The sequence below is a fragment of the Rhinopithecus bieti genome, unplaced genomic scaffold (assembly GCF_001698545.2).
Source record: "Rhinopithecus bieti isolate Rb0 unplaced genomic scaffold, ASM169854v2 scaffold_3875, whole genome shotgun sequence".
Taxonomy (NCBI): Eukaryota; Metazoa; Chordata; class Mammalia; order Primates; family Cercopithecidae; genus Rhinopithecus; species Rhinopithecus bieti.
In genome coordinates this window covers 2,617,071-2,640,554 of record NW_016804422.1, presented here as the reverse complement: position 1 = coordinate 2,640,554, position 23,484 = coordinate 2,617,071, and the positions used below count along the sequence as shown (strand labels likewise).

General features: G+C 44.6%; 1 protein-coding gene across 2 annotated transcripts in view; it reads left to right on the top strand.

Annotated features, from left to right (window-relative positions):
• The window catches only part of FBXW12 (F-box and WD repeat domain containing 12), a 54,457-nt gene that overhangs the window by 29,783 nt on the left and 1,190 nt on the right, over positions 1 to 23,484 (top strand). Inside the window, exons 3-10 of one of the 2 annotated variants that reach the window (XM_017868177.1) lie at positions 10,684 to 10,721; positions 10,920 to 11,077; positions 12,622 to 12,740; positions 15,598 to 15,807; positions 16,693 to 16,851; positions 17,985 to 18,195; positions 19,002 to 19,180; positions 19,257 to 19,387. In XM_017868177.1, the coding sequence (XP_017723666.1) occupies positions 10,684 to 10,721; positions 10,920 to 11,077; positions 12,622 to 12,740; positions 15,598 to 15,807; positions 16,693 to 16,851; positions 17,985 to 18,195; positions 19,002 to 19,180; positions 19,257 to 19,387 (1,205 nt within the window). The remainder of the gene's footprint in view (positions 1 to 10,683; positions 10,722 to 10,919; positions 11,078 to 12,621; positions 12,741 to 15,597; positions 15,808 to 16,692; positions 16,852 to 17,984; positions 18,196 to 19,001; positions 19,181 to 19,256; positions 19,388 to 23,484) is intronic. The other variant, XM_017868178.1, reaches the window with a different exon arrangement.

Below are 23,484 nucleotides of genomic sequence, written 5' to 3'. Positions count from 1 at the left end.
CAANGCGGGAGCCTCCCTCTCAGCGCTAGAGCCCAGGCCACTGCCAGGGAAGTGGCCCTGCCAGGCGAGTGGCCCTGCTAGGCGCTGCTTCTGCTTGCGGGGTCGCTCGCCAGGAAAATTGTATGTGGCATGTCCCCTAAAAGCATTCGCATTTCAGGGTAAAATGTTTGAATTATGTTGCAACCCTTTAAAATCATCGCTGATCATTATTGATTTCCTCAGGTATTTATTGTCACAATGTTAATCATGATGACCTCGCTCGGTATTAATGTGCATATTCCAACTAGTTCTTGCAGTGATTGATTGCACAATTATTTTAAGGGTTACCAGTTTTCCTAATGCCTCCTACTTGGCAGGAGTTTGGGTTGCATTTTTGCAGATACAGGGTGCAGTAGGTACACTTGTCCTCTGCCTTCCGGGTCAAAATCAGTCCAGTGTTTAAATCTCGCAGGCTACTTGACCTCCTTGCTCGCAGTTTTCATCCATAGTCTCAATAGGCCAACCTTATTAATCTTTTAGAGACTACTCACCTAATACAGGTGACTGTATTTTAAATATGGATGGAAGTTGGCTTGTGAGGAAATACATTTTTTTTAAAGGCAACCAACAAGTACTAGTTCTTTTTTTTTTTTTTTTTTTTTTTTTTTTGAGACGGAGTCTCGCTGTGTGGCCCAGGCTGGAGTGCAGTGGCGCGATCTTGGCTCACTGCAAGCTCCACCTCCCAGGTTCACGCCATTCTCCCGCCTCAGCCTCCAAGTAGCTGGGACTACAGGTGCGCACCACCACACCTGGCTAATTTTTTTTTTGTATTTTTAGTAGAGACGGGGTTTCACCGTGTTAGCCAGGATGGTCTCGATCTCCTGACCTCGTGATCCGCCCACCTCGGCCTCCCAAAGTGCTGGGTTTACAGGCTTGAGCCACCGCGCCCGGCCCTCGAGTATTTCTTTAAAGCAGTGTGCAAAGAGACTAATAAACCAGTATTACCCTCATACCAAAACCAAACACAGTACAAAAAAGAAAACTACAGACTAATATCTTTCATGAATTTAGACACAAAAACTCTCAACAAGTTAATAGCAAATTGAATCTAACAAAGTGTTAAAATAAATACACATCATGATCAAGTGGAATACCAGGAATGCAAACCTTGTTCAATATTTGAAAAAAAATTGATGTAACCCACTATATTAGCAGGTTAAAGAAAGTGACATGATTATATCAATTGATACAGAGAAAGCATTTGAGAAAATCCAACACCCATTTATGATAAACAAGAAAAAAAGAAAACCCTGAGCAAACTAGGTATAGAAGAATTTCTTCAATATCTGTAAAAAACCTACAGCCAATATCTCCCTAAAATCAGGAAGAAAATAAAGATGTTGGCTCTTACCACTCTGTCTCATCACAGTACTAGAAGTCGTACCCAGTATGATAAGTCAAGAAAAGGAAATGGAAGTCATATAGATGAGAAAAGAAAAAATAAAATTGTCATTTGCCAGTGACATGATAAAAATGTTCTATGTAGAAAATGTCAAGGAATATTCAAAATTAACTCCCAGAACTAATAAGTAAGATCAGTAAGGTCATGGGATGCAAGATCAACATATTAAAATAAATCATATTTCTATATACTAACAATGAACACATGGAAATTGAAATTAAAAACACAGACGATTACATTGCTTCCAAAATTGAAATATTTAGGAATAGGTCTAACAAAATATGACAGGACCAGCATGCTGAAGTGAACATATGCTGATGAAAGAAATCAAAGACCTATGTAATGGACAGACCATGTTAATTAATTAGAAAGTCAACATCATAAAGATGTCAATTCTCCCCCAAACTGCTACACTGTATAGATTTAATGCAATTTTTATCAAAAATCCAGGATTCTTTTTGTAAGCGTAGACAAGTTTATTCTAAAATTTATGGCCAGGTGAGGAGACTCACGCCTGTAATCCTAACACTTTGGGAGCCCAAGGCGGGTGGATCACCTGGAAGAAAATACAAAATCCAGAAATAAACTCCCACAAATATGCCAGCTGCATCCTTAGAAAGGTATAAGAACAATTCAACAAAGGAAAGGGAGCTTTCTCAACAAATGGTTCGCTAAAAATTGGCATAAGCAAAAGGAAGAGGAGGAGGGTGCAGGGAGAAGGGGAAGAAAAGACATTCATCATCCTTAATCATTTAAAAGTATAAATCCAGACCATGGTGAGATATCACTGCACTCCTGTTGGACTGCTAAATTAAAAAACAGTAGTGGTTAACAGGGCCTGGGGGGAAGGGGTAACAGGGAATTATTGTTTAATGGGTACAAGTTTCAGTTGGGATGATGAAAACGTTCTGAAGAATGGGTAGTGGTGACGGTTGCACAAAAGAGTGAAAATAATGCCACTGACCTGTATGCTCAGAAATGGCTGAAATGGTAAATTGTATGTTTTGAAATTTTAATGACAATACCAAATGCTGACAGTACTAAGTACCAAAGATGTGGAGAAACTATGTTGGTGGGAATGTAAAATGGTAAAATCAATCTGGAAAACAGTTTGTCGATTTCTTCACAAACTAAACATAACTTGTCATAGAACTTACTGAACTCCTTGATGTCTATCCCAGAAAAAGGAAAGCTGTGTCCACACAAAAACATGTATACAACTATTCAGAGCAACTTTATTTGCAATAACTAAAAAGTGTAGACAACGAAAATGTCCTTCAATAGGTGAATAATTAAATCCACTGTAGTACAGCCATACCATGGAATACTACACAGCAATAAAAATGAACTAACTATTGATACACACTACAGTTAGGATGGACCTTAAGGACATTACACTCAGTGAAACAAAATCCAGTCAAATACCATAGAGTTCCATTTATATAGCATTCTCCAAATGACAAAATTATAGAGCACAGATGAGTGGTGGCCAGGGGTTAGGGGTGGTAGGGAGAAGGGAGTTCATGTGACAATGAACAGCTATGTGTTGGATGTGGTAATGGAATAGTTTTGTGTCTTGATTATGATGGTTGTTACAGATATTCATGTGTCTGATGAACTGGCATAGAACTATACACACACAGTGCACCAATCATATGCTATCATTACGTATGATATAACCATTGAGGGAAATTGGGTAATGGCTATATGGGGCTTCTCAGTACTATTTTTTTTTGAGACAGAGTCTTACTCTGCTGCCCAGGCTGGAGCACAGTGGTGCAATCTCAGCAACCTCCACCTCCTGGGTTCAAACAATTCCCTGCTTCAGCCTCCTGAGTAGCTGGGATTACAGGCGCCTGCCACCACGCCCAGCTGATTTTTGTATTTTTTTAGTACAGACCAGGTTTCACTATCTTGGCCAGGCTGGTCTTGAACTCCTGACCTTGTGATCTACCCGCCTCGGCCTCCCAAAGTGCTGGAATTACAGGTGTGAGCCACCATGCCCAGCCAGTACTATTTTTATAACTTCCTATGACTATATAATTATCTTTAAAAGTTTAAAATTAACTGTAGACATTTGAGATGAAAAATTTCCTAAGCTTTTTCCCATTCAAACCAATGGAAAGCAATGTTTCCCTGAGGACATGGAATTATAAACACAGATATCTGAGCTGAGTGGTAACAGAGTGGGGTCCACAGAACGGTCCCACCGTCTGTTCTGCTGGTGCTGTGCTGCTCTCTTTAGCTCAGCCATCTCTTCTTCAGCGATAGAGCTCAGGGCCAAGTGACCATGATAGGCCCCACCCACAGCAGCAAAAGGCCAGGAGGCCTGGCTGGGTTCCCAGTAGCACAGGCACTGGGAGGGCTGCACACATGCCCCTGCTTCCCAGGAAAACCATTGTTTCTTGGTAACTGAGGGGATTGCAGAGGCAGGATTGCCTAGTGGTTAGGAGCATGGCTCTGGGTGAAATAGCCTGGTGGGATTCCTGACACTGCCACCAACAGCTGTGTGCCTTTGGCCAGGTGATAACTGCCTTGTGTCACTGCCCCCTCAGAGTTGTTATAGGGAGTACATTGGTGGACCTGAAGGACTGGTGACCAGACTTTCTGGGAAAGTGTTCCCCAAATTCCACCTGGCTCAGAGATACAGATTTCACAGACTTTAGCATCTACCATAAGGCCAGAACCATGCTAGACATTTCTTTTTAAAGTTACACCTTTCAGCAAACCCACCTGAGTTCCATTCTTCAGATAAAGAGCCAAGATACATTGAAATTACGTGATCTTCTCAGAGACTCCCACCCAGAGAAAGGCACAGCTGGGCTGAACTCCCACCTTCCTCTGATGGGCAAGCCTAGCTCCTTCCCCCTGCAGGGACCCCTTAGAGCAGGGCCTCCTCACCATGACTGAGCAAACCTGCGTAAGTGGCAGTGAACAAAACTCACACCTGAATCATGCACCTCAACTACAACACCCACATTTGAAAGGAAACCTTCCTTGCCCCGCTTGGAGGAAGTGAGCTCAGTTTTGGCAGAGGCTGGGGTGTGTTTTAAGCCCCAGTCTCAGTAAAGCTACTGAGAGTGGTAGCCATGGTAGGAGTGATTTTTAATATTTTACATACAAAAAAAAAAAAACCCTGCTTTAAGAATTCGAGAATCGGGCCGGGCGCGAGTGGCTCAAGCCTGTATCCCAGCACTTTGGGTAGGCCGAGACGGGGGATCACGAGGTCAGAATCGAAACCATCCTGGCTAGCACAGTGAAACCCCATCTCTACAAAAAAATACAAAAAAACTAGCCAGACGAGGTGGCGGAGCGCCTGTCAGTCCCAGGTACTCGGGAGCTGAGGCAGGAGAATGGCGTGTGAACCCAGGGCGAGTTTGCAGTGAGCCTAGATCCGGCCACTGCACTTCAGCCTAGGCGGGACAGAGTGAGGACTCCGCCTCAAAAAAAAAAAAAAAAAAAAAAAAAAAAAAACAGAAATTGAGGAATCGGGAAAACACTTTCTCTCAAATGACATGGCTGCTGCTCCTTCTCTTGGGGACCGTGGGTGGCTTACCCATGGACTCCCTTTTTGAACTGTGAAGCCAGTGTCGATCCTGGTAAAACATGTTAGTTCCTGTGAGACCATTGGCACAACCTTTTAAAATTATGATTTTTTATTTCCATGTATAACAAGTTATCAGTTGCATGGAATCTTAATCAAAGGCTGCTCTATTCTTTACATTTAGGCCCAGCAACCACAGTAAAGGAAAGAAAAAATCCTCTTCAGCCTAGGGCATTCTGGAGGACAGAATTTATATATGTTTATTTGTATCAAGTTTTGTCTGTTATCCTTTCCAGTTCAAAAATAAAATTATTAAAAGGAAGTTTTAGATAAACAGAATCATGAACCCATAGGCAGGAATATATTCATTTTAATATATTCTCCTCCATCATTATCCATGGTGCATGGAATATTTACTTAAATAATTGTGAGCAAATTTAAAATACCAATTTAGAATTTTACTTGATACCGTTTAACATGTAAATTTTACATTTTAAATTTCACATGGATTCCCAATCATGATTTTTAAAAGTTTCTCTCATATTTCACAAGTTCAATGTCTCACATTTACATAGGGCTCTGATAGGGCTCTGCAGAGTCCACTATACAAGCTTACAGCACTCAAGTCCCGTCCCTGGCTTCTTACATCCTGAGGGTTCCCATATGAACACAAAACGTTGCTCTGGAAGAGTCAGGAGGTAACCAAGGTCTATCATTTTGCTTCTCTGTTATAAATGGAACCATAAATTTGTCCCAAAGCTACTTTGTTAGTGGAAGCATAATTGTTACCCTTTTGCACTCTCTCAGTGACTCCCACCAGGGAATGTTCAGGCCATGTGGATGTGATTGCAATAATTGTACCCCAATGGTTGGGCTGGAGATTGCCCACCCTGAGCCCATACCTCTGGAGCCAGACAGAAAGTCACACCCTGTTTGCACTGGGGACAGTGAGTCCCCCAGGCTGAGCCAGGACAACAGGCTGGACTTCTGTGGTCTTCCTTATTTCTCTTAAAAATCTCTTCAATGGGCCGGGCGCGTTGGCTCACGCCTGTCAATCCCAGCACTTGGGAGGCTGAGGCGGGTGGATTCACAATGGTCAGTGAGATCTGAGACCTATGGTTGAAACCCCGTTCTCATACTAAAAATACAAAAAATTAGCCGGGCGCGGTGGCGGGCGCCTGTAGTCCCAGCTACTCAGGAGGCTGAGGCAGGAGAATGGCGTAAACCAGGGGGCGGAGCTTAGCAGTGAGTGGAGATCCGGCCACTGCACTCCAGCCTGGGCCCACAGAGCCGAGACTCCGCCTCAAAAAAAAAAAAAAAAAAAAAAGAAAAAATCTCCTTTCATGTTTCCTCTCTTTGGTGTTTCCCTTTGTCACCATTTTTAAAAAATGTATCTTCTGTGTTCTTTCCTATTTAGTCAGCATTGTCTTTACTTCATTTCTTTGAACACATTTTGTATCTTTTTTTTTTTTTTTGAAACAGGGTCTAATTCTGTTGCCAGGCTGGAGTGCAGTGGCCTGATCATGGCTCACAGCAGCCTCCACCTCCTGGGCTCAAGCAGTTCTCATGCTTCAGCCTCATGAGTGGCTGGGACTACCGGACCACGTTTTGTTCAGTTGTTTAGCATTTTAAACTCAAGGCTAAAAATATATCCACTTTCATTCTTCTCCTAATCATTCCAAGTTTTCCCAATTCCCTCTTCTCTTCGAGCCATTAGAGCATAACAGCTAAGAGCACTGGCTCTGGGGCTGACTGCTGGGGTTCAAACCCGGTGCCACTTCCCAGGGGTGTCACTGTGGGCAAGTCACCTAACTTCTGTATGTGTTGGCTCCCACCTATGTGTTCTAAAACTGGTGCCTGGGATTGGTTTTAATCAGGTGTGGCGAAGCGTGTAGACACAGCAATGATTGTTACGAAGGAAGGAGTTTATACTCACGGATCCCTATAAACAAGAGGCCTGGTTCCCCATGCAGGGCCACATGGAGAGCACCAAGGGCAGTCAGGAGGCAGAAGGGGCGGGGCAGCATAGGCCTGAGCCTTTATTGTGTTTTCTGTAAGAAAGGCAGAGGGCAGAATAGGGTAAGCCTTTTAGAATGGGCAGTTTAAATGGTTCTGGCTGGCTTTGAGGCATAGGGGCTGTCCCTAGTTGTCTGGTACCTGGCCCTGGGTTGATTTAGGGCAGGAGGAATATTAACTTGCTGTGTGAGAGTTTGGTAAAGGAGATGATTGGGGGTGTGGGCTCTAGCTTGGTTCGTTTGCTTAAAAGGCACTCCCCTTTGCTATCTGGCTAGGCCTGGGAAGGGGAGTCTCTCCCCAGTTAGCAAGATCACAAATGCCAGAGCATCAAGAATACAGAAAATTAAAAATATAGAGAGAATACAACTGGCCCTGTGATGAATGGATGCCAGACAAATTCAGAATCTAAGAGAACACGGAGCACCTTGCAAGGTGGCCAGTAATAGGACTTACCTCATCTAGTCATTGTGAGGATTAAATAGATGAGCCCATGTAAATTGTTTAGACAGGTGCCTCGCCTGCAGAAGGCACCATGAAAGGTTTGCTGTTACTTCTCCCCTTGCAATGCCCCCTTTACTTCCCGTGCTGCGCTGTCCCTCCCTCTCTGTCCTACTCTCAAGCTGCCCGACTCCTTATCGATCCCTCTTCTCAGGTTTCCGCAGCTGCCTGCTTTAATCTACATTCTCCTAGACAATGTCCGGGCCATTCTCTCACCTGCATCTTATCTTGTGCTTAGACTATTACGGAGTTACCATTTCACTTCTCTCAAATTTTACATCTCTTAACTCCTGTGACATTTAGATTTGTCTTTATTGTTGCAATATGTCTTTCTCTGCCCTTTTCTGGTAGCATCCCACCCCACCACCCCCCAACACACCTTCCCGTTTCTCTATTTTTTTTTTTTTTTTTTTTTTTGAGATGGAGTCTCGCACTGTTGCCCAGGCTGGAGTGTAGTGGCGCGATCTCATCTCACTGCAACCTCCACCTCCCAGCTTCAAGCAATTCTCCTGCCTCAGCCTCCCAAGTAGCTGAGATTATAGGCACCCGCCACCATGCTCAGCTAATTTTTTGTATTTTTAGTAGAGACAAGGTTTCATTATGTTGGCCAAGCTCCTGACCTGGTGATCCACCCGCCTCGGCCTCCCAAAGTGCTGGGATTACAGGCGTGAGCCACCACACCTGGCCCCCGTTCCTCTATTTCAAATTCATTCATTCACCATTTGGCAATTTGTTTCAGTTTCCTTATGTTTGCCTTCTTTCTCATCTGTCTTCTTTTCCATTTTATTCCTCCTCTGTCTTGTCTCACAGTTCACTTACACTTATATTTCCTATCTGTATGTTTTATAATATTTGTGTTTTAATACTTTTAAAATATCCTTTTACTATTTCTTCTCTTCCCTTGTCATATTTTAAAGTGTTTTATTTCTCAGACCTCTATATCTTTGCATTAATTCTGTTCCTCTACAGTAGAGTCTGTTCCAAGCTTTCTCTCTTCCTGTGTCCTTCCACGGCCCTGGCTCTCTGCATTATTTCCTTTTAATGAAATACAAATCTTTTCCCCTTGTATTTCTCTCACTTCTCTCCACACACCCCTTGTCTCGCCTTTCCCCATGCCCCTTTAGGTGCTTCTTGATCTTTGCTTTTCCTTTTTAATTCCTCACCATTTCAATTTGTAATTTTCCTCTCTCTTACTACTGTGTAATAAATGGGACTCCCGACAACCACTCCTGTGTGTCTGCCTGGAGGCAGCAGTCTTTTTTTTTTTTTTTTTTTTTTTTTTTTGAGACGGAGTCTTGCTCTGCCGCCCAGGCTGGAGTGCAGTGGCCGGCTCTCAGCTCACTGCAAGCTCCGCCTCCCGGGTTCACACCATTCTCCTGTCTCAGCCTCCCGAGTAGCTGGGACTACAGGCGCCCGCCTCGTCGCCCGGCTAGTTTTTTGTATTTTTTAGTAGAGACGGGGTTTCACCATATTAGCCAGGATGGTCTCGATCTCCTGACCTCATGATCCGCCCGTCTCGGCCTCCCAAAGTGCTGGGATTACAGGCTTGAGCCATCGCGCCCGGCCGGCAGCAGTTTTAAGAAGGGTTGGCCACTGAGCCTCACAAAGGGACCCCCATTTTATGCTGCAGCGAAGTACCATAGACTGGGTGGCTTACAAACAACAAATTTATTTTTCAAAGTTTTGGAGGTGAGAAGTCCAAGATTCACCTGTTGGCACAGTCAGGTTCTGGTGTGGGCCTTCTTCCAGGTTGCAGCTGACACCTTCTCATGTCCTCATATGACATAAACAGGGCTAGAGAGTGTTCTGGGGTCCCTTTTATTAGGGCACTGGTCCCATCATAAGGACTCACTACCTGTGACCCACTTACCTCCCAAAGGCCCCCCACCTCCAATCACACTGAGGGTAAGAATTTCAACATAGGAATTTTGAGAGGACACAAATACTCAGGCTATGACACGGTCTTTAGAAAATCCCAGAATGAGTTGTCAGGTTCTTGGGAGATCTGTAACTGTGGGAAAGCGTCACATCCCAGGGAAAGCCACCGGCTGGGAGAGCCATCCCCAGCAAGGCCTGCCCCCTTTGCGCGGACCTCTGTGGAGAAGCTGGCTTGGCACGTTCTTTCTCCTCCACTGCAAAGTTAAATGTGAGAAGGTAGAAACCCAGAGGCCACGCTGGCGCTGAGAGATGAGCCCCACTCACCAGATTCAAGATCCCAAGGTAGGCACAGACATGGGGCAAACTGACTCCAATTCCAGGAGTTGAGACACTGGGATCTGATCAAAGTGAGTGCATTCGGTAACATTTCCTAGAGGGTCCTGACAACTTCATCTGCAGCTGGGGCTGCCCCAGGTTCTGCACCTCCAGCTCACAGTGCACAGGTGTTGCTGAGCTCCTGTAAACAATGAACAGCACTAACAAGTGGGTTTAGGTAGGGATGCCACCAGCTGTGTGGATGAGGCCCCGGAGAGAGGCCGGGATGGAGGTCAGCCCAGGAGTCTGCACACCTGCAGCTTGTTTCTACCGCACACGGATGGGCACAGGTGAAAATCTTTACAAGTGCTGCAGACTTTGGCAAAGCCTTTAAATTCAGAGCAGCCCGGAGAGGAGAAAGGAAAGTGGATGTGGGTTCAGGCTGTGTGAAATGGAGATCCAATTGCCTGACTTAGCTTTGAAGCGAATCTTCTCTTTCCTGGACCTGTTTGGCTTACTGCAGGCTTCCCAGGTGAACAAGGTAAAGGCCTTCCACTTCCCACTGCCCCCACGCCAGCTGCTTCTCTCGACCAGTTTGAGCACCACTTTGCAGAATAGCAGAGGGCTACACTGAGGCTTTGGGGGTTAGCATCCTTCACTCTGAAGGCCTCATATTCTGTTAAACGGAAAGGACAAGCTGACATCCAGGAGTTGTACTGACTAAACAGTCCTTGAGGCTCCCATTTCAAGCCCTAGGAAATCAGAATGTCTTCGTGTGAACTCATGAGAATACCCAGTGCTTGTATGAGCAGTGACAGGTCTCTGTTGTTACCATTTCCTTATCTCCCCACACTGGGGAATGCTTCGAGAGCTGGAATCCCAGCTGATTAGCCTGTGTGGGCCCAGCTCCCAGAACAAATAATAGCAGAGCATTGCCCCTACTCTCTGATGTAACTGATTGCCTGCTTGTCTCTTCCCTTCTCTCCCATAGCATTGGAATAGGATTGCAGAGAGCGATTTCCTGTGGAGGTAAGGAAAGGGAAAGAGTAAGGAGGGAAGGGGAGAGATCTGACTGCGCACCCATGCTGTGTGCCGAGGCCTGTGTGTGGCTGTGTTGTGAGATATACACAGGAAAGTTAGTGTGAGTAGGGGGTTGTGATATAACCGGGGCTCTGAGGAGGTGAACTGACTGAGAACAGCCTGATGGGACTGTGATTCTGTTTCCAGGTCGCTATCTCTGGAGAGATGGGACTGCAGCAACTTCACTGATCAACACCTGGGCACACACACATGGAAGCAATTTTTCCTGCATCAAAGAAGGAAGGAGCTTCAGTTGGCATTGGCACAGCCGCATAACTTTATCTACAAAGTAACTAAGAACATCGGTATGGGGACAGGTGCCCTAGAGGAACATGAGCAACTTGTTTTCAGAGGTCCACTCTATTTGATTTTTGCTGTGTGCAGTTGTGTGTTCTTACTCAGTGAAAGGAAAAGGAATTAAAATTGAACCAGACTGGTTTGTCGTGATAGCCATGCGATGTCTCCCTGCTTCCTCTCTTGTCCCCACCATCTGTGCTGAATGAAGAAACTAGAGTGATTTTTTTCACAACATAAAATCAGGTCCTGTTACTCCCTTTTTCCTAAGGCTTCTCATCCCTCCCAGGATAAAATAAAAAAAAAATTAATGGGAAACTTTAAAACAGGAGGATCTCTTGAGCCCAGGAGGTTGAGGCTGTAGCAGTAGAGCCTACGTATGCATTTATTTAGAGACAGGGTCTGGCCCTGTCACCCAGGCTAATTTTAAAAAATTTTTATAGAGATAAAGCCTCAACCTCCTGGGCTCAAGAGATCCTCCTGCCTCAGCCTCCTGTGTAACTGGGACTACAGGGGTGTCCCACCACAACCAGCTTTTTTTTTTTTTTTTTTTTGAGGTTAAGTCTTGCTCTGTCATCTAGGCTAGAGGGCAATGGCAATCTCAGCTCACTGCAGCCTCTGTCTCCTGGGTTCGAGTGATTCTCCTGCCTTAGCCTCCTGAGTAGCTGGGATTACAGCCGTTTACCACTATGCCTAGCTAATTTTTATATTTTTAGTACAGATGGGGTTTCACCATATTTGCCAGGCTGGTCTTGAACTCCTGACCTCAAATGATCCACCTGCCTTGGCCTCCCAAATTGCTGGGATTCCAGGCATAAGCCACCATGCCCAGCCATAGTTTTTTAATTTTTTTGTACAGATTAGGTATTACTTTGTTACCCAGGCTGGTCTTGAACTCCTGAGCTCAAGCGATCCTCCAACCTTGGCCTCCCAGGCATGAGCCATTGTACCTGACCTAACCCTGATAACTTTTTTTTTTTTTTTTTTTTTAGACAGTCTCATTTTGTCACCCAGGCTGGAGTGCAGTGGCATGACCTTGGCTTACTGCAACCTCCGCCTCCTGGGTTCAGGCAATTCTCATGCCTCAGCCTCCCAAGTAGCTGGGATTACAGGCAACTGCCACCATGCTAATTTTTGTATTTTTAGTAGAGACAGGGCTTCAACATGTTGGCCAGACCAGTCTCGAACTCCTGGCCTCAAGTGATCAGCCCACCTCAGCTTCCCAAAATGCTCTGATTACAGGCGTGAACCACTGTGCCTGGACTTGATAACTCTTTTAAAACTCAGAAAAGTTCTCTGATGGAGATATTTTAATATGCCTTTTATATCTTTGGAAACTGAGAATGAAAAGGAAAAGCAAGTTGGCCAACATCTCCCAAATGGCCAGTCTGCCATGGGAACCTGTGTTTGGATGACTCTGGAGCCCAATTTCTATCTTCTCCATATTGTTACCCAAACCTTCCTAAGAGGGTACAGAAATATTTTAAATTATCTTCTTTTGGTTTGGATCATCCCTTAACTATCTGGTGGCCAAGTCTTCTGTGTTTCCTTCTAGCATATGAGATGGAGTTGGCTTATCTCTCAGGAAATAGCCTGACAATGAAAGAACAGGAGAAATCAATCATTTGTAGTGTATCTCCAAAGCAAGAGCTTTGCGCCTGGGATGTGCAAGAGGTGAGTCTGGCCAATATGTAGCAAAAGTACTGCATTGCATCCATCCTGTTCTGTATGTATGTGAAACGGAAGTGCTGAGAGAAAAATACTCGGAAGTGGTAACAAAAACAAAGTGTCAAATCAGGTTTTCTATCATGTAATTTGTGACCTTTTCATTTGGACCATAGACACACATAGAATTCACGTTTGTTGTTGTTTTTGTTTGTTGTTTGTTTTTTGAGATGGAGTCTCACTCTGTTGCCCAGGCTGGAGTGCAATGGTGCAATCTCGGCTCACTGCAAGCTCCGCCTCCCGGGTTCACACCATTCTCCTGCCTCAGCCTCCCAAGTAGCTGGGACTACAGGTGCCCGTCACCACGCCCAGCTAATTTTTTTGTATTTTTGTAAAGATGGGGTTTCACCGTGTTAGCCAGGATGGTCTCAATCTCCTGACCTCGTGATCCGCCTACCTCGGCCTCCCAAAGTGCTTTGATTACAAGCGTGAGCCACTGCGCTTGGCTGAGAATTTACTTTTTAATTTGTGTTTCCATCTATAAATTTGTATAAGGTCTTATTTGCTATCAATAACATGGAGTGCCTTTGTGAAATAATTTTTGGGTTTTGTGCATGTTTATTACCTGTTCTATTGCCTCTTTGTCAATGAGTGGCATTTGTTATATTGGCTTTTTCAGAAAGTAGTCTCTAGCTCAGATGATCTCCAAGGTGCACAAAGGATTTATCTCAAAATTGAGTGTGGCTTTTGTCTAATTGTATAAACTGCAGTGAGGTTCTTAGACCCACAAAGTTTTTGTTAGAGAATTACATTGGCAGAAACACTGCCAGCTTGGATTTAAAGGGGCCAAAACACACAAAAGGAAAAGAGGCTTTTTGGATTTCAGAACTTTGGCAGGAAGCAGACTACCAAAACAATTTAGCTAAAAAATTGGGCCACCATATATAGAAAGTAAAGGATGACTCAGACAGAATCAAGAACCTAGAGAGTAGAACCAAGAGTCATCAAAAATCTTTCTTGGGCCTTGAGTCCTAATCAACAAATTGCCAGCATGTTTTCTATTGGATTTCAAAATTTCTTGTAGCAGTGATTCCTCTTTTTCCATTTTCACCTTTTCTGAATGACAGCGACCATTATCCTGTGCTTACCCCACACTTGTACTTTGGGGATGGTGAGGGACAGATAACTTGTATATTTAGTTCAAAGATTTTCACATCAAGATAAACTGAATCTACAGAGCTTCATCTATACCTGGACCTAGAAACAATGAGATCCTAGATTCTGCAATGATACTATCATGGTATGAGACATTTGAGAGCTTTGGGAGATGGTGGATATATTTTCACGTAGGGGAAAGTGAATCACTGGAGGCTATGGGGCAGGCTACGGCTGCCAGTCTCTTGAGATGGCCCAAATATCATTGCCCAACAATAATCACAATCAATCTTGTGTAGTCCACTGCCGCAGTGAATAGGGCTGACCTGTGGAACCAATAGAGTATTGTGGAAATTATGATGTGTAATTTCTGAAGCTATGTCACAGAAGACAATTCTTTACTCATGGGTCATTAGCTCTTGGAAATCCAGTCACAGTGTTATGAGAGCTCTCAAGCAGCCCTGCAGAGAAGATCTGTGGGGTGAGGGACTGAGGACCCCTGCCAGTAGCCAACATCAACTTACACAGCTATATGAGAAGCCATCTTGGAAGTGAAACTTGACTTCATCCTCATGAGAGACCTACAGCCAGAACTACCCAGTCAAGCTGCCCCTGAATTTCTGATCAAAAGAAACTGAGTTAGCAAAAGCCTGTTTCAAGCCACTAAATTTTGGGATGCTTGGTTATGTGGCCATAGATATTACTGCATAGGCAACTTGTTATAGTGTGAGGAATCAAAATAGTGATTACATTTGAGTGTGGGGAGCCATGGGGGAGTTGTTAAATAGAGCACATGCAAAGAGGACTTTGGGAGGGCTTAGAAGTGGTACATTGGCATTCACTTGTGATAATTCATTAAACTTCGTGCTCTTTTCTTGTATGATATACTTCACAATTTTTTTTTTTTTTTTTTTTTTTTTTTTTTGAGATGGAGTCTCACTCTGTCGCCCAGGCTGGACAGGCTGGAGTGCAGTGGCCGGATCTCAGCTCACTGCAAGCTCCACCTCCCGGGTTCACGCCATTCTCCTGCCTCAGCCTCCCGAGTAGCCGGGACTACAGGCGCCCGCCACCTCGCCTGGCTAGTTTTTTGTATTTTTTAGTAGAGACGGGGTTTTACCGTGTTAGCCAGGATGGTCTTGATCTGCTGACCTCGTGATCCGCCCGTCTCAGCCTCCCAAAGTGCTGGGATTACAGGCTTGAGCCACTGCACCCAGCCTACTTCACAATTTTTTTAAAGGCTAAAGAATCATCTAGAAAGAACTATTCTACCTTGTATGTAATGTACAAGCTTGAGGAATGAATAACAATTTTAACGATAGTTAATACGTTCTGGGTTCCTACTGTGTCCTAGGCAGAATTCTAAGTATGTTTCATGAGTTGTGAAAGGTAATGACAGCCTCATTAGAAGGCATGATAGAAAGCAACTTGCTGAAGCTGTACTGTTAGTAGGAGGCAGAGGTGATTTGAACTCAGGAAGTCTGATCATTCTTTGCACCTGTTATGTACCAAGTTCTTGTCTCTGAGCATAGTGCGTAGTGCCTGTTTTCATGTTCACTCCTCCAAAATATTGAGATGTGGAGAATTTTCATATCTTTTGCCAGAAGCAAGAAGATCTGATTTGGAAGAGACTTCCAAATAAACATGGACAGAATGAAAGTACAGTAGATGTAAGAGTTCCTTGAACACAGATTGTGTTACTCTTGTTCTCTAGGGTACCATGATCTGGTCAAGCCCAGTCCAGGAGTTCTATTTCTCAAATCTGGTAACCCTCCCTCAGATGCATCTTGCCATCACTATGGATCGGAAAAAAACTATCAAAGTGTGGAATTGTCAGGACAGGGATGCTCTGGCCATTCTCCCCATGCCAGAGTCCTGTTATTGCATGGAAGCCTATCTCACAAAGGATGGCCCATTCCTGACGGTAAGTGAGCCCTGAATTTACAGGGGACCAAAAAATCAAATGCCTGCTGTTTTGTCAGGCATCTGTGTCACATTACTGTCCTATGCCTTTTTTTTTTTTTTTTGAGATGGAGTCTCACTCTGTTGCCCAGGCTCAAGTGCAGTGGTGCAATCTTGGCTCACTGCAACCTCTGCCTGCTGGGTTCAAGCAATTCTCCTGCCTCAGCCTCCTGAGTAGCTGGGACTACAGGCACACGCCACCATGCCCGGCTAATTTTTTGTATTTTTAGTAGAAACAGGGTTTCACCATGCTGACCAGGCTGGTCTTGAACTCCTGACCTCGTGATCTGCCCACCGCAGCCTCCCAAGTGCTGGGATTACAGGTATAAGCCACCGCACCCAGCCTATTTCTCTTGTAGTCATCCCTTCTACATACCCTATGAGTCAATCACAATATATCAATGAATGTTATACAAGCCTCCATGCTATCTTGGCCCTTGACTTGCCTCAAGTACATTTCCCCAGCCATTCTTCTAAAACAAAAAGCCAAAAACTTTCTGAATTACTTTATATGTGCCTCTTCTTTCAAGTGTGTGTTATTGTCCAGTCCATGAACTTGGTTGGGGACAGTCGAGGGAGAGAGATGGCTTTGGGTGACATTGAGAAAAAGCATACTGTTGATGTGCTAATGAATAACTGTCCTTGAGAAGAATGCTTTGGGTCTTGGAAAGTTTTATTCCACGGGATTATCCCAACAGTGTCTCAAGCTAGACTGGTCAGAGGTTTTGATCTCCATTATGTGATTGAAGAAACGGTGGCATATCTTGCAGCTGACAGTGCTGCCTACTCTGTACTTGAGGATTTCACATATCTTCCTATTGATGTGGTGGGGATGTTTTGGTTTCAGGTTGGCGATGTTGCAGGTGACATCTACACATTTACACTGCCTGGATTAAGGGATGTTTCTAAAGTTACTGCATTTCAATATGGTATTGCACTTCTACACTGCTCTCCTGACAAGAAATGGGTATTTGCATGTGGGACATATAGTCGTACCTTGCCACAGGTAGGTGCTGTTCTGTGTATTTGAACTTCAGGATTGGAATGTCAAGTTAGGAAGCATGCAGAGAAACTGCAGAGCTCAGTGAGGACCAGGCACACTGCTCCCTCTCTCAGACCACATCACAAGGGGAGTCCATTGTGATGGTCAGGAAACAATGTTCTTTGAGGCAACAACATCCAGTTGCTGTGGCAAATGTTAATGAAAACTCATTCATGAAGCCCGAATTTGCCAAAGAGATGGAGGAGGGTGAGACAGGTATCAAGAAATAGGGATTGCTGGGCATGGTGGCATGCACCTATAGTCCCACCTACTCAGAAGGCTGAAGCGGGAGGATCGCTTGAGCCCAGGAGTTCCAGGCCATAGAGTGCTATGCTGATAGGGTGTCCACACTAAGTCTGGCATCAATACGTTCACCTCCTGGGAGCAGGGGACCACCAGGTTGCCTAAGGAGGGGTCAACTGACCCAGGTCAGAAACAGAACAGGCCAAAACTCCCATGCTGATCAGTAGTGGGATTGTTCCTGTGAATAGCCACTGCACTCCCGCCTGGGCAACATGGCGAGACCCTACCTCTTAAAAAAAAAAATTTTTTTTTTTTTACAAAAAGATCTTTGACTTTGTTCTCTTTTGCCTTCTTTACTTTTATCTATGTTGGCTGGAAAGTATAGAGAAGTCCAAAAGTAACTGAATATGCAACAGCCTCTGAATATCACTCTGAGGAAGGCTTTGGCCTTTGAGCAGACCTTTTGTAGGGGGGCACTGGTGGACTGGGCACCAAAGAGGGAGGAGTTCAGAAGGCAGGTAGTAAAAGCCACACAGTCCTTGACTTGTTCTCCAAGAAGGGAAAATCTGCTTAGCCAACCTCAACTTGACCAAGGGTTCAACATGGTGAGATGGTTGTGTAACCCCTTGGCATGCTTCAGGGACACTGTTCTGTGAATGGGACAGGAAGGATAGGAAGACAGTGAGTTCGTTGTATGCTGGAGTGATAAGCAGTGACCTCTCATCACTCCTGAGATGTTGAACAAAGCTTTAGCCACAAGATGAGAATTTCTAAGAAGGCTCTTCTGGAGTCACTCCTGTACTGAGAGGCTATAAGTTCCCTTCCCCTGACCGCGTACGCGATGCTCTCTTTAGGTATTCCTCACAGAGTCCTTAGTGAGACCATCAGAAGGCAGTGCTCCTCTGTCTACCTCTCTCCCACATAAATTATGTGTCAGCGCCTGCTGGACCCCAGAGGTGAAAAACAGAATAACACTGATGTCCCAAAGTAACACTGGAAAAAAGACAGAATTTATCACCTTTGATCTAACAACCAAGAGGACTGGAGGCCAAACAGTCATCCAAGGTAGGCTGTGCCATATTAGAAATGCTTGTTTCTCTTCCTCATTACACAGTCATTCATGTTTAGCTATAATAAATGGGTCAGTCTGTAAAAAGGGAGCAGGGGATTTTTTTTTTTTTTGAGACGGAGTCTCGCTCTGTCGCCCAGGCTGGAGTGCAGTGGCGTGATCTCAGCTCACTGCAAGCTCCGCCTCCCGGGTTCACACCATTCTCCTGCCTCAGCCTCCCAAGTAGCTGGCACTACAGGCGCCCACCAGCATGCCCGGCTAATTTTTTGTATTTTTAATAGAGACAAGGTTTCACCATGTTAGCCAGGATGGTCTCGATCTCCTGACCTCATGATCAGCCTGCCTCGGCCTCCCAAAGTGCTGGGATTACAGGCGTGAGCCACCGTGCCCAGCCAGGAGCAGGGGATTTCTTTAGCTGGGGGTGAACCCTCCCTAGTTTGGCTCTAATACCCATGCTGACCTCTTCCCCAACCCTGCCCTCTTGGGTGAACACATATAGATTTCCATCATGTTTTAGGGCCTGCATTCCAATGTTCCTTCCCACTACAGGTTTTGCCTCAATGCCCAGGGGATTGTTTACTGTCCACAAACTTCTGTTCATATGTCCTAGCGCCTGTTAACCACAGTCAGTGATATGTATTTGTCAGGCCACTGGACTACCCTTCATTTTCCTCCCTGGAATGAAGTCTGTGGAAGTGGGGACTGTGCTTTTTTATTCAGTATGAGGATATTGTTCTTATTCAATGATCTGATATTTACTTCCTTATGTGTGTGAATATGTGTGTGTTTTACATGAAAACAGCACATGAGATTGCAAGTTTCCAGTTGGCAGCTCATCTGGAGTCCCCTATTTGGATGGGAGCCAACGATGGATATACGATTGTCTTTACCAATGGGCCATACTTGTTACTCTTCAGCATCACTGGCTTTCTGCTGCAACGATTTGAGGACCACCAGGCAGCCATCAACAACTTCTGGGTGGTATGTATGATTCTCCTCCACTGCTTTTTGATCTGACTTTGACTCCTTGGCCACTCACTCTGGCTATCCTTGGAAGGATCCTCGCTATGTGCTCACCACATCCAAGAACTCTGTGCACGTGTACATGTGGGAAGAAGGAGGCCGCCATCCATACCTCAGGAGCTGCTGTCACCTGGAAAACATATGGCATGATCCCACAACACACGGGTAAGCTCTGTTTTGTGACCTAAACATTGCCTGAACACTTTTTTTTTTGAGATGGAATCTCCCTTTGTCACCAGGCTGGAGTGCAGTGGCGTGATCTCAGCTCACTGCAACCTCCGACTCCCGGGTTCTAGCAATTCTCCTGCCTCAGCCTCCCAACTAGCTGGGATTAAAGGCATGGTGCCACCACACCTGGCTAATTTTTGTATTTTTAGTAGAGAAGGGATTTCACCATGTTGCCCAGGATGATCTCGATCTCCGACCTCTCGATCTCCTGACCTCGTGATCCGCCTGCCTCGGCCTCCCAAACTGCTGGGATTATGGCGTGAGCCACCGTACCTGGCCAAAAACTTCTAATTTCTACATCAAGAGGAATGAAGGGACACAGGGATTTTTTTTTTTTTTTTTTTAAGATTCTTTGAGGATAGATATCAATAAACTCATGCCTGAAAAGAGAATCGCTAGTTCTTGAAGTCATGGCACTTGCAATAGATGTTAAAAGTCTTCCCAAAGTGGCTCTCAATTTATATTCCCACGAGCAGTGGATAGATTATGTCCTCAATACCCTGTGTTTTCTTGCTAAGTTGTACCTTTTGTGAATTCATTAGCCACTTGGTTGCTGCTTCCGTGAGCTGCCTTTCCCTCCATTTTGTTGATTTTTGCCCCTGGTTTGCTTGCCTTTAAATTGTTTTTCTTGAGATTTTACATAGTATACGTAGAAGTCTTGACTCTCAAGGCTTTGCAGGCATTTTCTTCCAGATTATTGCTAGTCATTATACTGCTTATAGTGCTTTTTTGGCGACATCTAAGAAAATACATATATCCTTTGCACTGCCAACACCACTAAAAAGAATTTACTGTGAAGCTATACCTCTAATCATTCAAGTACGCTGGCTGTTCATTACAGCAGTTGTGATAGTCAAGAGCTGGAAACTCCCTAAGTGCCCAAACATAAGAGATTGTTTAAATTACCATCTTATGGGCCGGGCGCGTAGCATAGTGGCTCATGCATGTATTCCCAGCAATTTGGGAGGCTGAGGCAAGATGATCACTTGAGCCCCGGAGTTCAAGACAAGCCTTGGCAACATACAGAGACCCTGTCTCTACAAAAAAAAAAATTAGCCAAGCATGGTGGTGTGCACTGGTGGTCCCAGCTACACAAGAAGCTGAGGTGTGAAGATCACTTGAGCCCAGAAGTTGAGGCTGCAATGGGCCATGACTGTGCCACTGCACTCCAGACTGAGTGACACAACAAGACCCTCTCTGGGGGGATTTAAAAAATACGTATTGAGGCCGGGCGCGGTGGCTCAAGCCTGTAATCCCAGCACTTTGGGAGGCCGAGATGAGTGGATCACGAGGTCAGCAGATCGAGACCATCCTGGCTAACACGGTGAAACCCCATCTCTACTAAAAAATATAAGAAACTAGCCGGGCGAGATAGCGGGCGCCTGTAGTCCCAGCTACTCGGGAGGCTGAGGCAGGAGAATGGCATGAACCCGGAAGGCGGAGCTTGCAGTGAGCTGAGATCCGGCCACTGCACTCCAGCCGGGGCAACAGAGCGAGACTCCACCTCAAAAAAAAAAAAAGTATTATATATATCTATACACACAGACAGACAGACACACACACACACACACACACAAAATCAATCATATTGTCATATTGTCCACAAAGAGATAGTTTTACTTCCTCTTTTTCTATTTGGATGCCCTTTATTTCTTTCTCTTGGCTGACTGCTCTAGCTAGAGCTTCCTAGCTAGAGCTATCACTACTGTCACTACTAGTCATTACTATGTTTACTAGGAGTGGTAGGAGTAGGCATCCTTGTCTTGTTCCAGTTCTCAAAGGGAATGTTTCCAGTTTTTGCCCATTCATTATGACATTGCCTGTGGATTTGTCATTGATGGCTCTTATTTCAAGGTATGCTCCTTCAATGCCTAGTTTCTTGAGGGTTTTTGTCACAAAGGGATACTTCATTTTATTGAAAGCTTTTTCTGTGTCTATTGAGATGATCATATGGTTTTTTGTTTTTAATTCTGTTTATGTGGGGAATCATGTTTATTGACTTGCATGTGTTGAACCAACCTTGCTCCCGGGAATGAAACCTACTTGATCATGGTGAATTAGCTTTTTGATTTGCTGTTGGATTCAGTTTGCTACTATTTTCTAGAGGATTTTTGCATCTGTGTTCATCAGGGATATTAGTCTGTAGTTTTCCTTTTTCATTGCCAATACCATTTATTGAAGAGACTGTCCTTTCTCCATTGACTGTACTTGGTACTTTTGTTTAAAACAAAAATCAATTGACCTTAAATGTGAGGGTTTATTTCTGGGCCTTCTATCCCATTCCACTGAACAATGTAACTGTATGTATGTCAGTATCATGCTGGATATTTTGTTTACGGTTTGTCTCTGGGGATAAAAACACAAGAACTGGCCAGGTGTGGTGGCTCACGCCTGTAATCCCAGCACTTTGGGAGGCCGAGGCAGGTGGATCACAAGGTCAGGAGATCAAGACCAACCTGGCTAACACAGTGAAACCCTGTCTCTACTAAAAATACAAAAAAAATTAGCTGGGCGTGGTGGCGGACACCGTAGTCCCAGCTTCTTGGGAGGCTGAGGCGGGAGAATGGCGTGAACCTAGGAGGCAGAGCTTGCAGTGAGGCGAGATCACGCCACTGCACTCCTGCCTGGGCAACAGAGCGAGACTCCGTCTCAAAAAAAAAAAAAAAACACACAACCATGATGTTTTGATTACTATAGTTTTGTGATGTATTTTAAAATCTGGTAATGTGATGCCTCCAGCAAATGTGGTAATGAGGTTTGCTCAAGATGGCTTTGGCTATTTGGGGTCCTTCTACACTCTGTGTGCTTTATTTGTTGTTTGTTTATAACATTCTGCTGCTGACCAGGGATACTCTGTTTTAATTGGTGTATTAACTTCTTTTAGTATTTGAAAAATGTTTTGCCTCTTCCTTCTGGCTTCCATGATGTCTGATGAGAAATCCATTGTCATTCAAATCTTTGTATCTCTAGATAATGTGTCATTTTGCTCTGGTTGAGTACAGGTTATTTCCTTTGTTTTTCATTCTCAGAAATTTGATTAGGATATGTCTGGTATGAAGTTCTTTGAGTTTAACCTGTTTGGGTTTGATTAACTTTTTGAATCTATAGGTCTATGAATTTGGGGACATTTTCAGCTATTATCTCTGCAGTGCTTTGTGGGCAGAGGAAGGGGTACCATTTCTTTTTTTTTTTTTTTTTTTTTTTTTGAGACTGTCTCACTCTTTTGCCCAGGCTGGAGTGCCAGTGGCATGATCTCGGCTTACCACAACCTCCACCTCCCAGTTGCAAGCAATTCTTCTGCCTCAGCCTCCCAAGTAGCTGGGACTACAGGCATGCACCACTGTGCTCAGCTAATTTTTGTATTTTTAGTAGAGATGGGGTTTTGCCATGTAGGTCAGGCTGGTCTAGAACTCCTGACCTCAGGTAATCCACCCACCTTGGCCTCCCAAAGTGCTGGGATTATAGAAGTCAGTCACCACACCTGGTCTGGGGTACCATTTCTACTCACGTCAGTGCACTCGGGGAGATAGTTGACAGGATTCCATCTCAGTGTCTTCAGGGCCTGGTGGGGAGGGGGAGAAGTATCACCTTTACTTGAGTTAGTGCAAGGTAGAAGTGGTCAACAGGGTACTAACCCTACAGTTTCTGGGCTTCTGGTGGAGAGGGGTAAAAATGTCACTTCATTAATGCAGAATAAGAATTGACAACAGAGTTATGCTCCCACCATTTCCTCATCACACAGTGGGGAGGGAAGCGTGGCATCTCTTATGATATTCTATTGGAGTAGAACAGGTATACTCAAAAGGGAGCAGAATTCTATTTTAAAATAAAAATCCAGGGCTGGGCACAATGGCTCATGCCTATAATCCCAGCACTTTGGAAGGCTAAGGCAGGCAGATCGCTTGAGTGCAGGAGTTTGAGACCAACCTGGGCAACATGCTGAGACCCCATCTCTACAAGAAAAAATATATATACATATATATCTAATATATATATATAATTATATATATAATATAAAATATATATTTTTTATA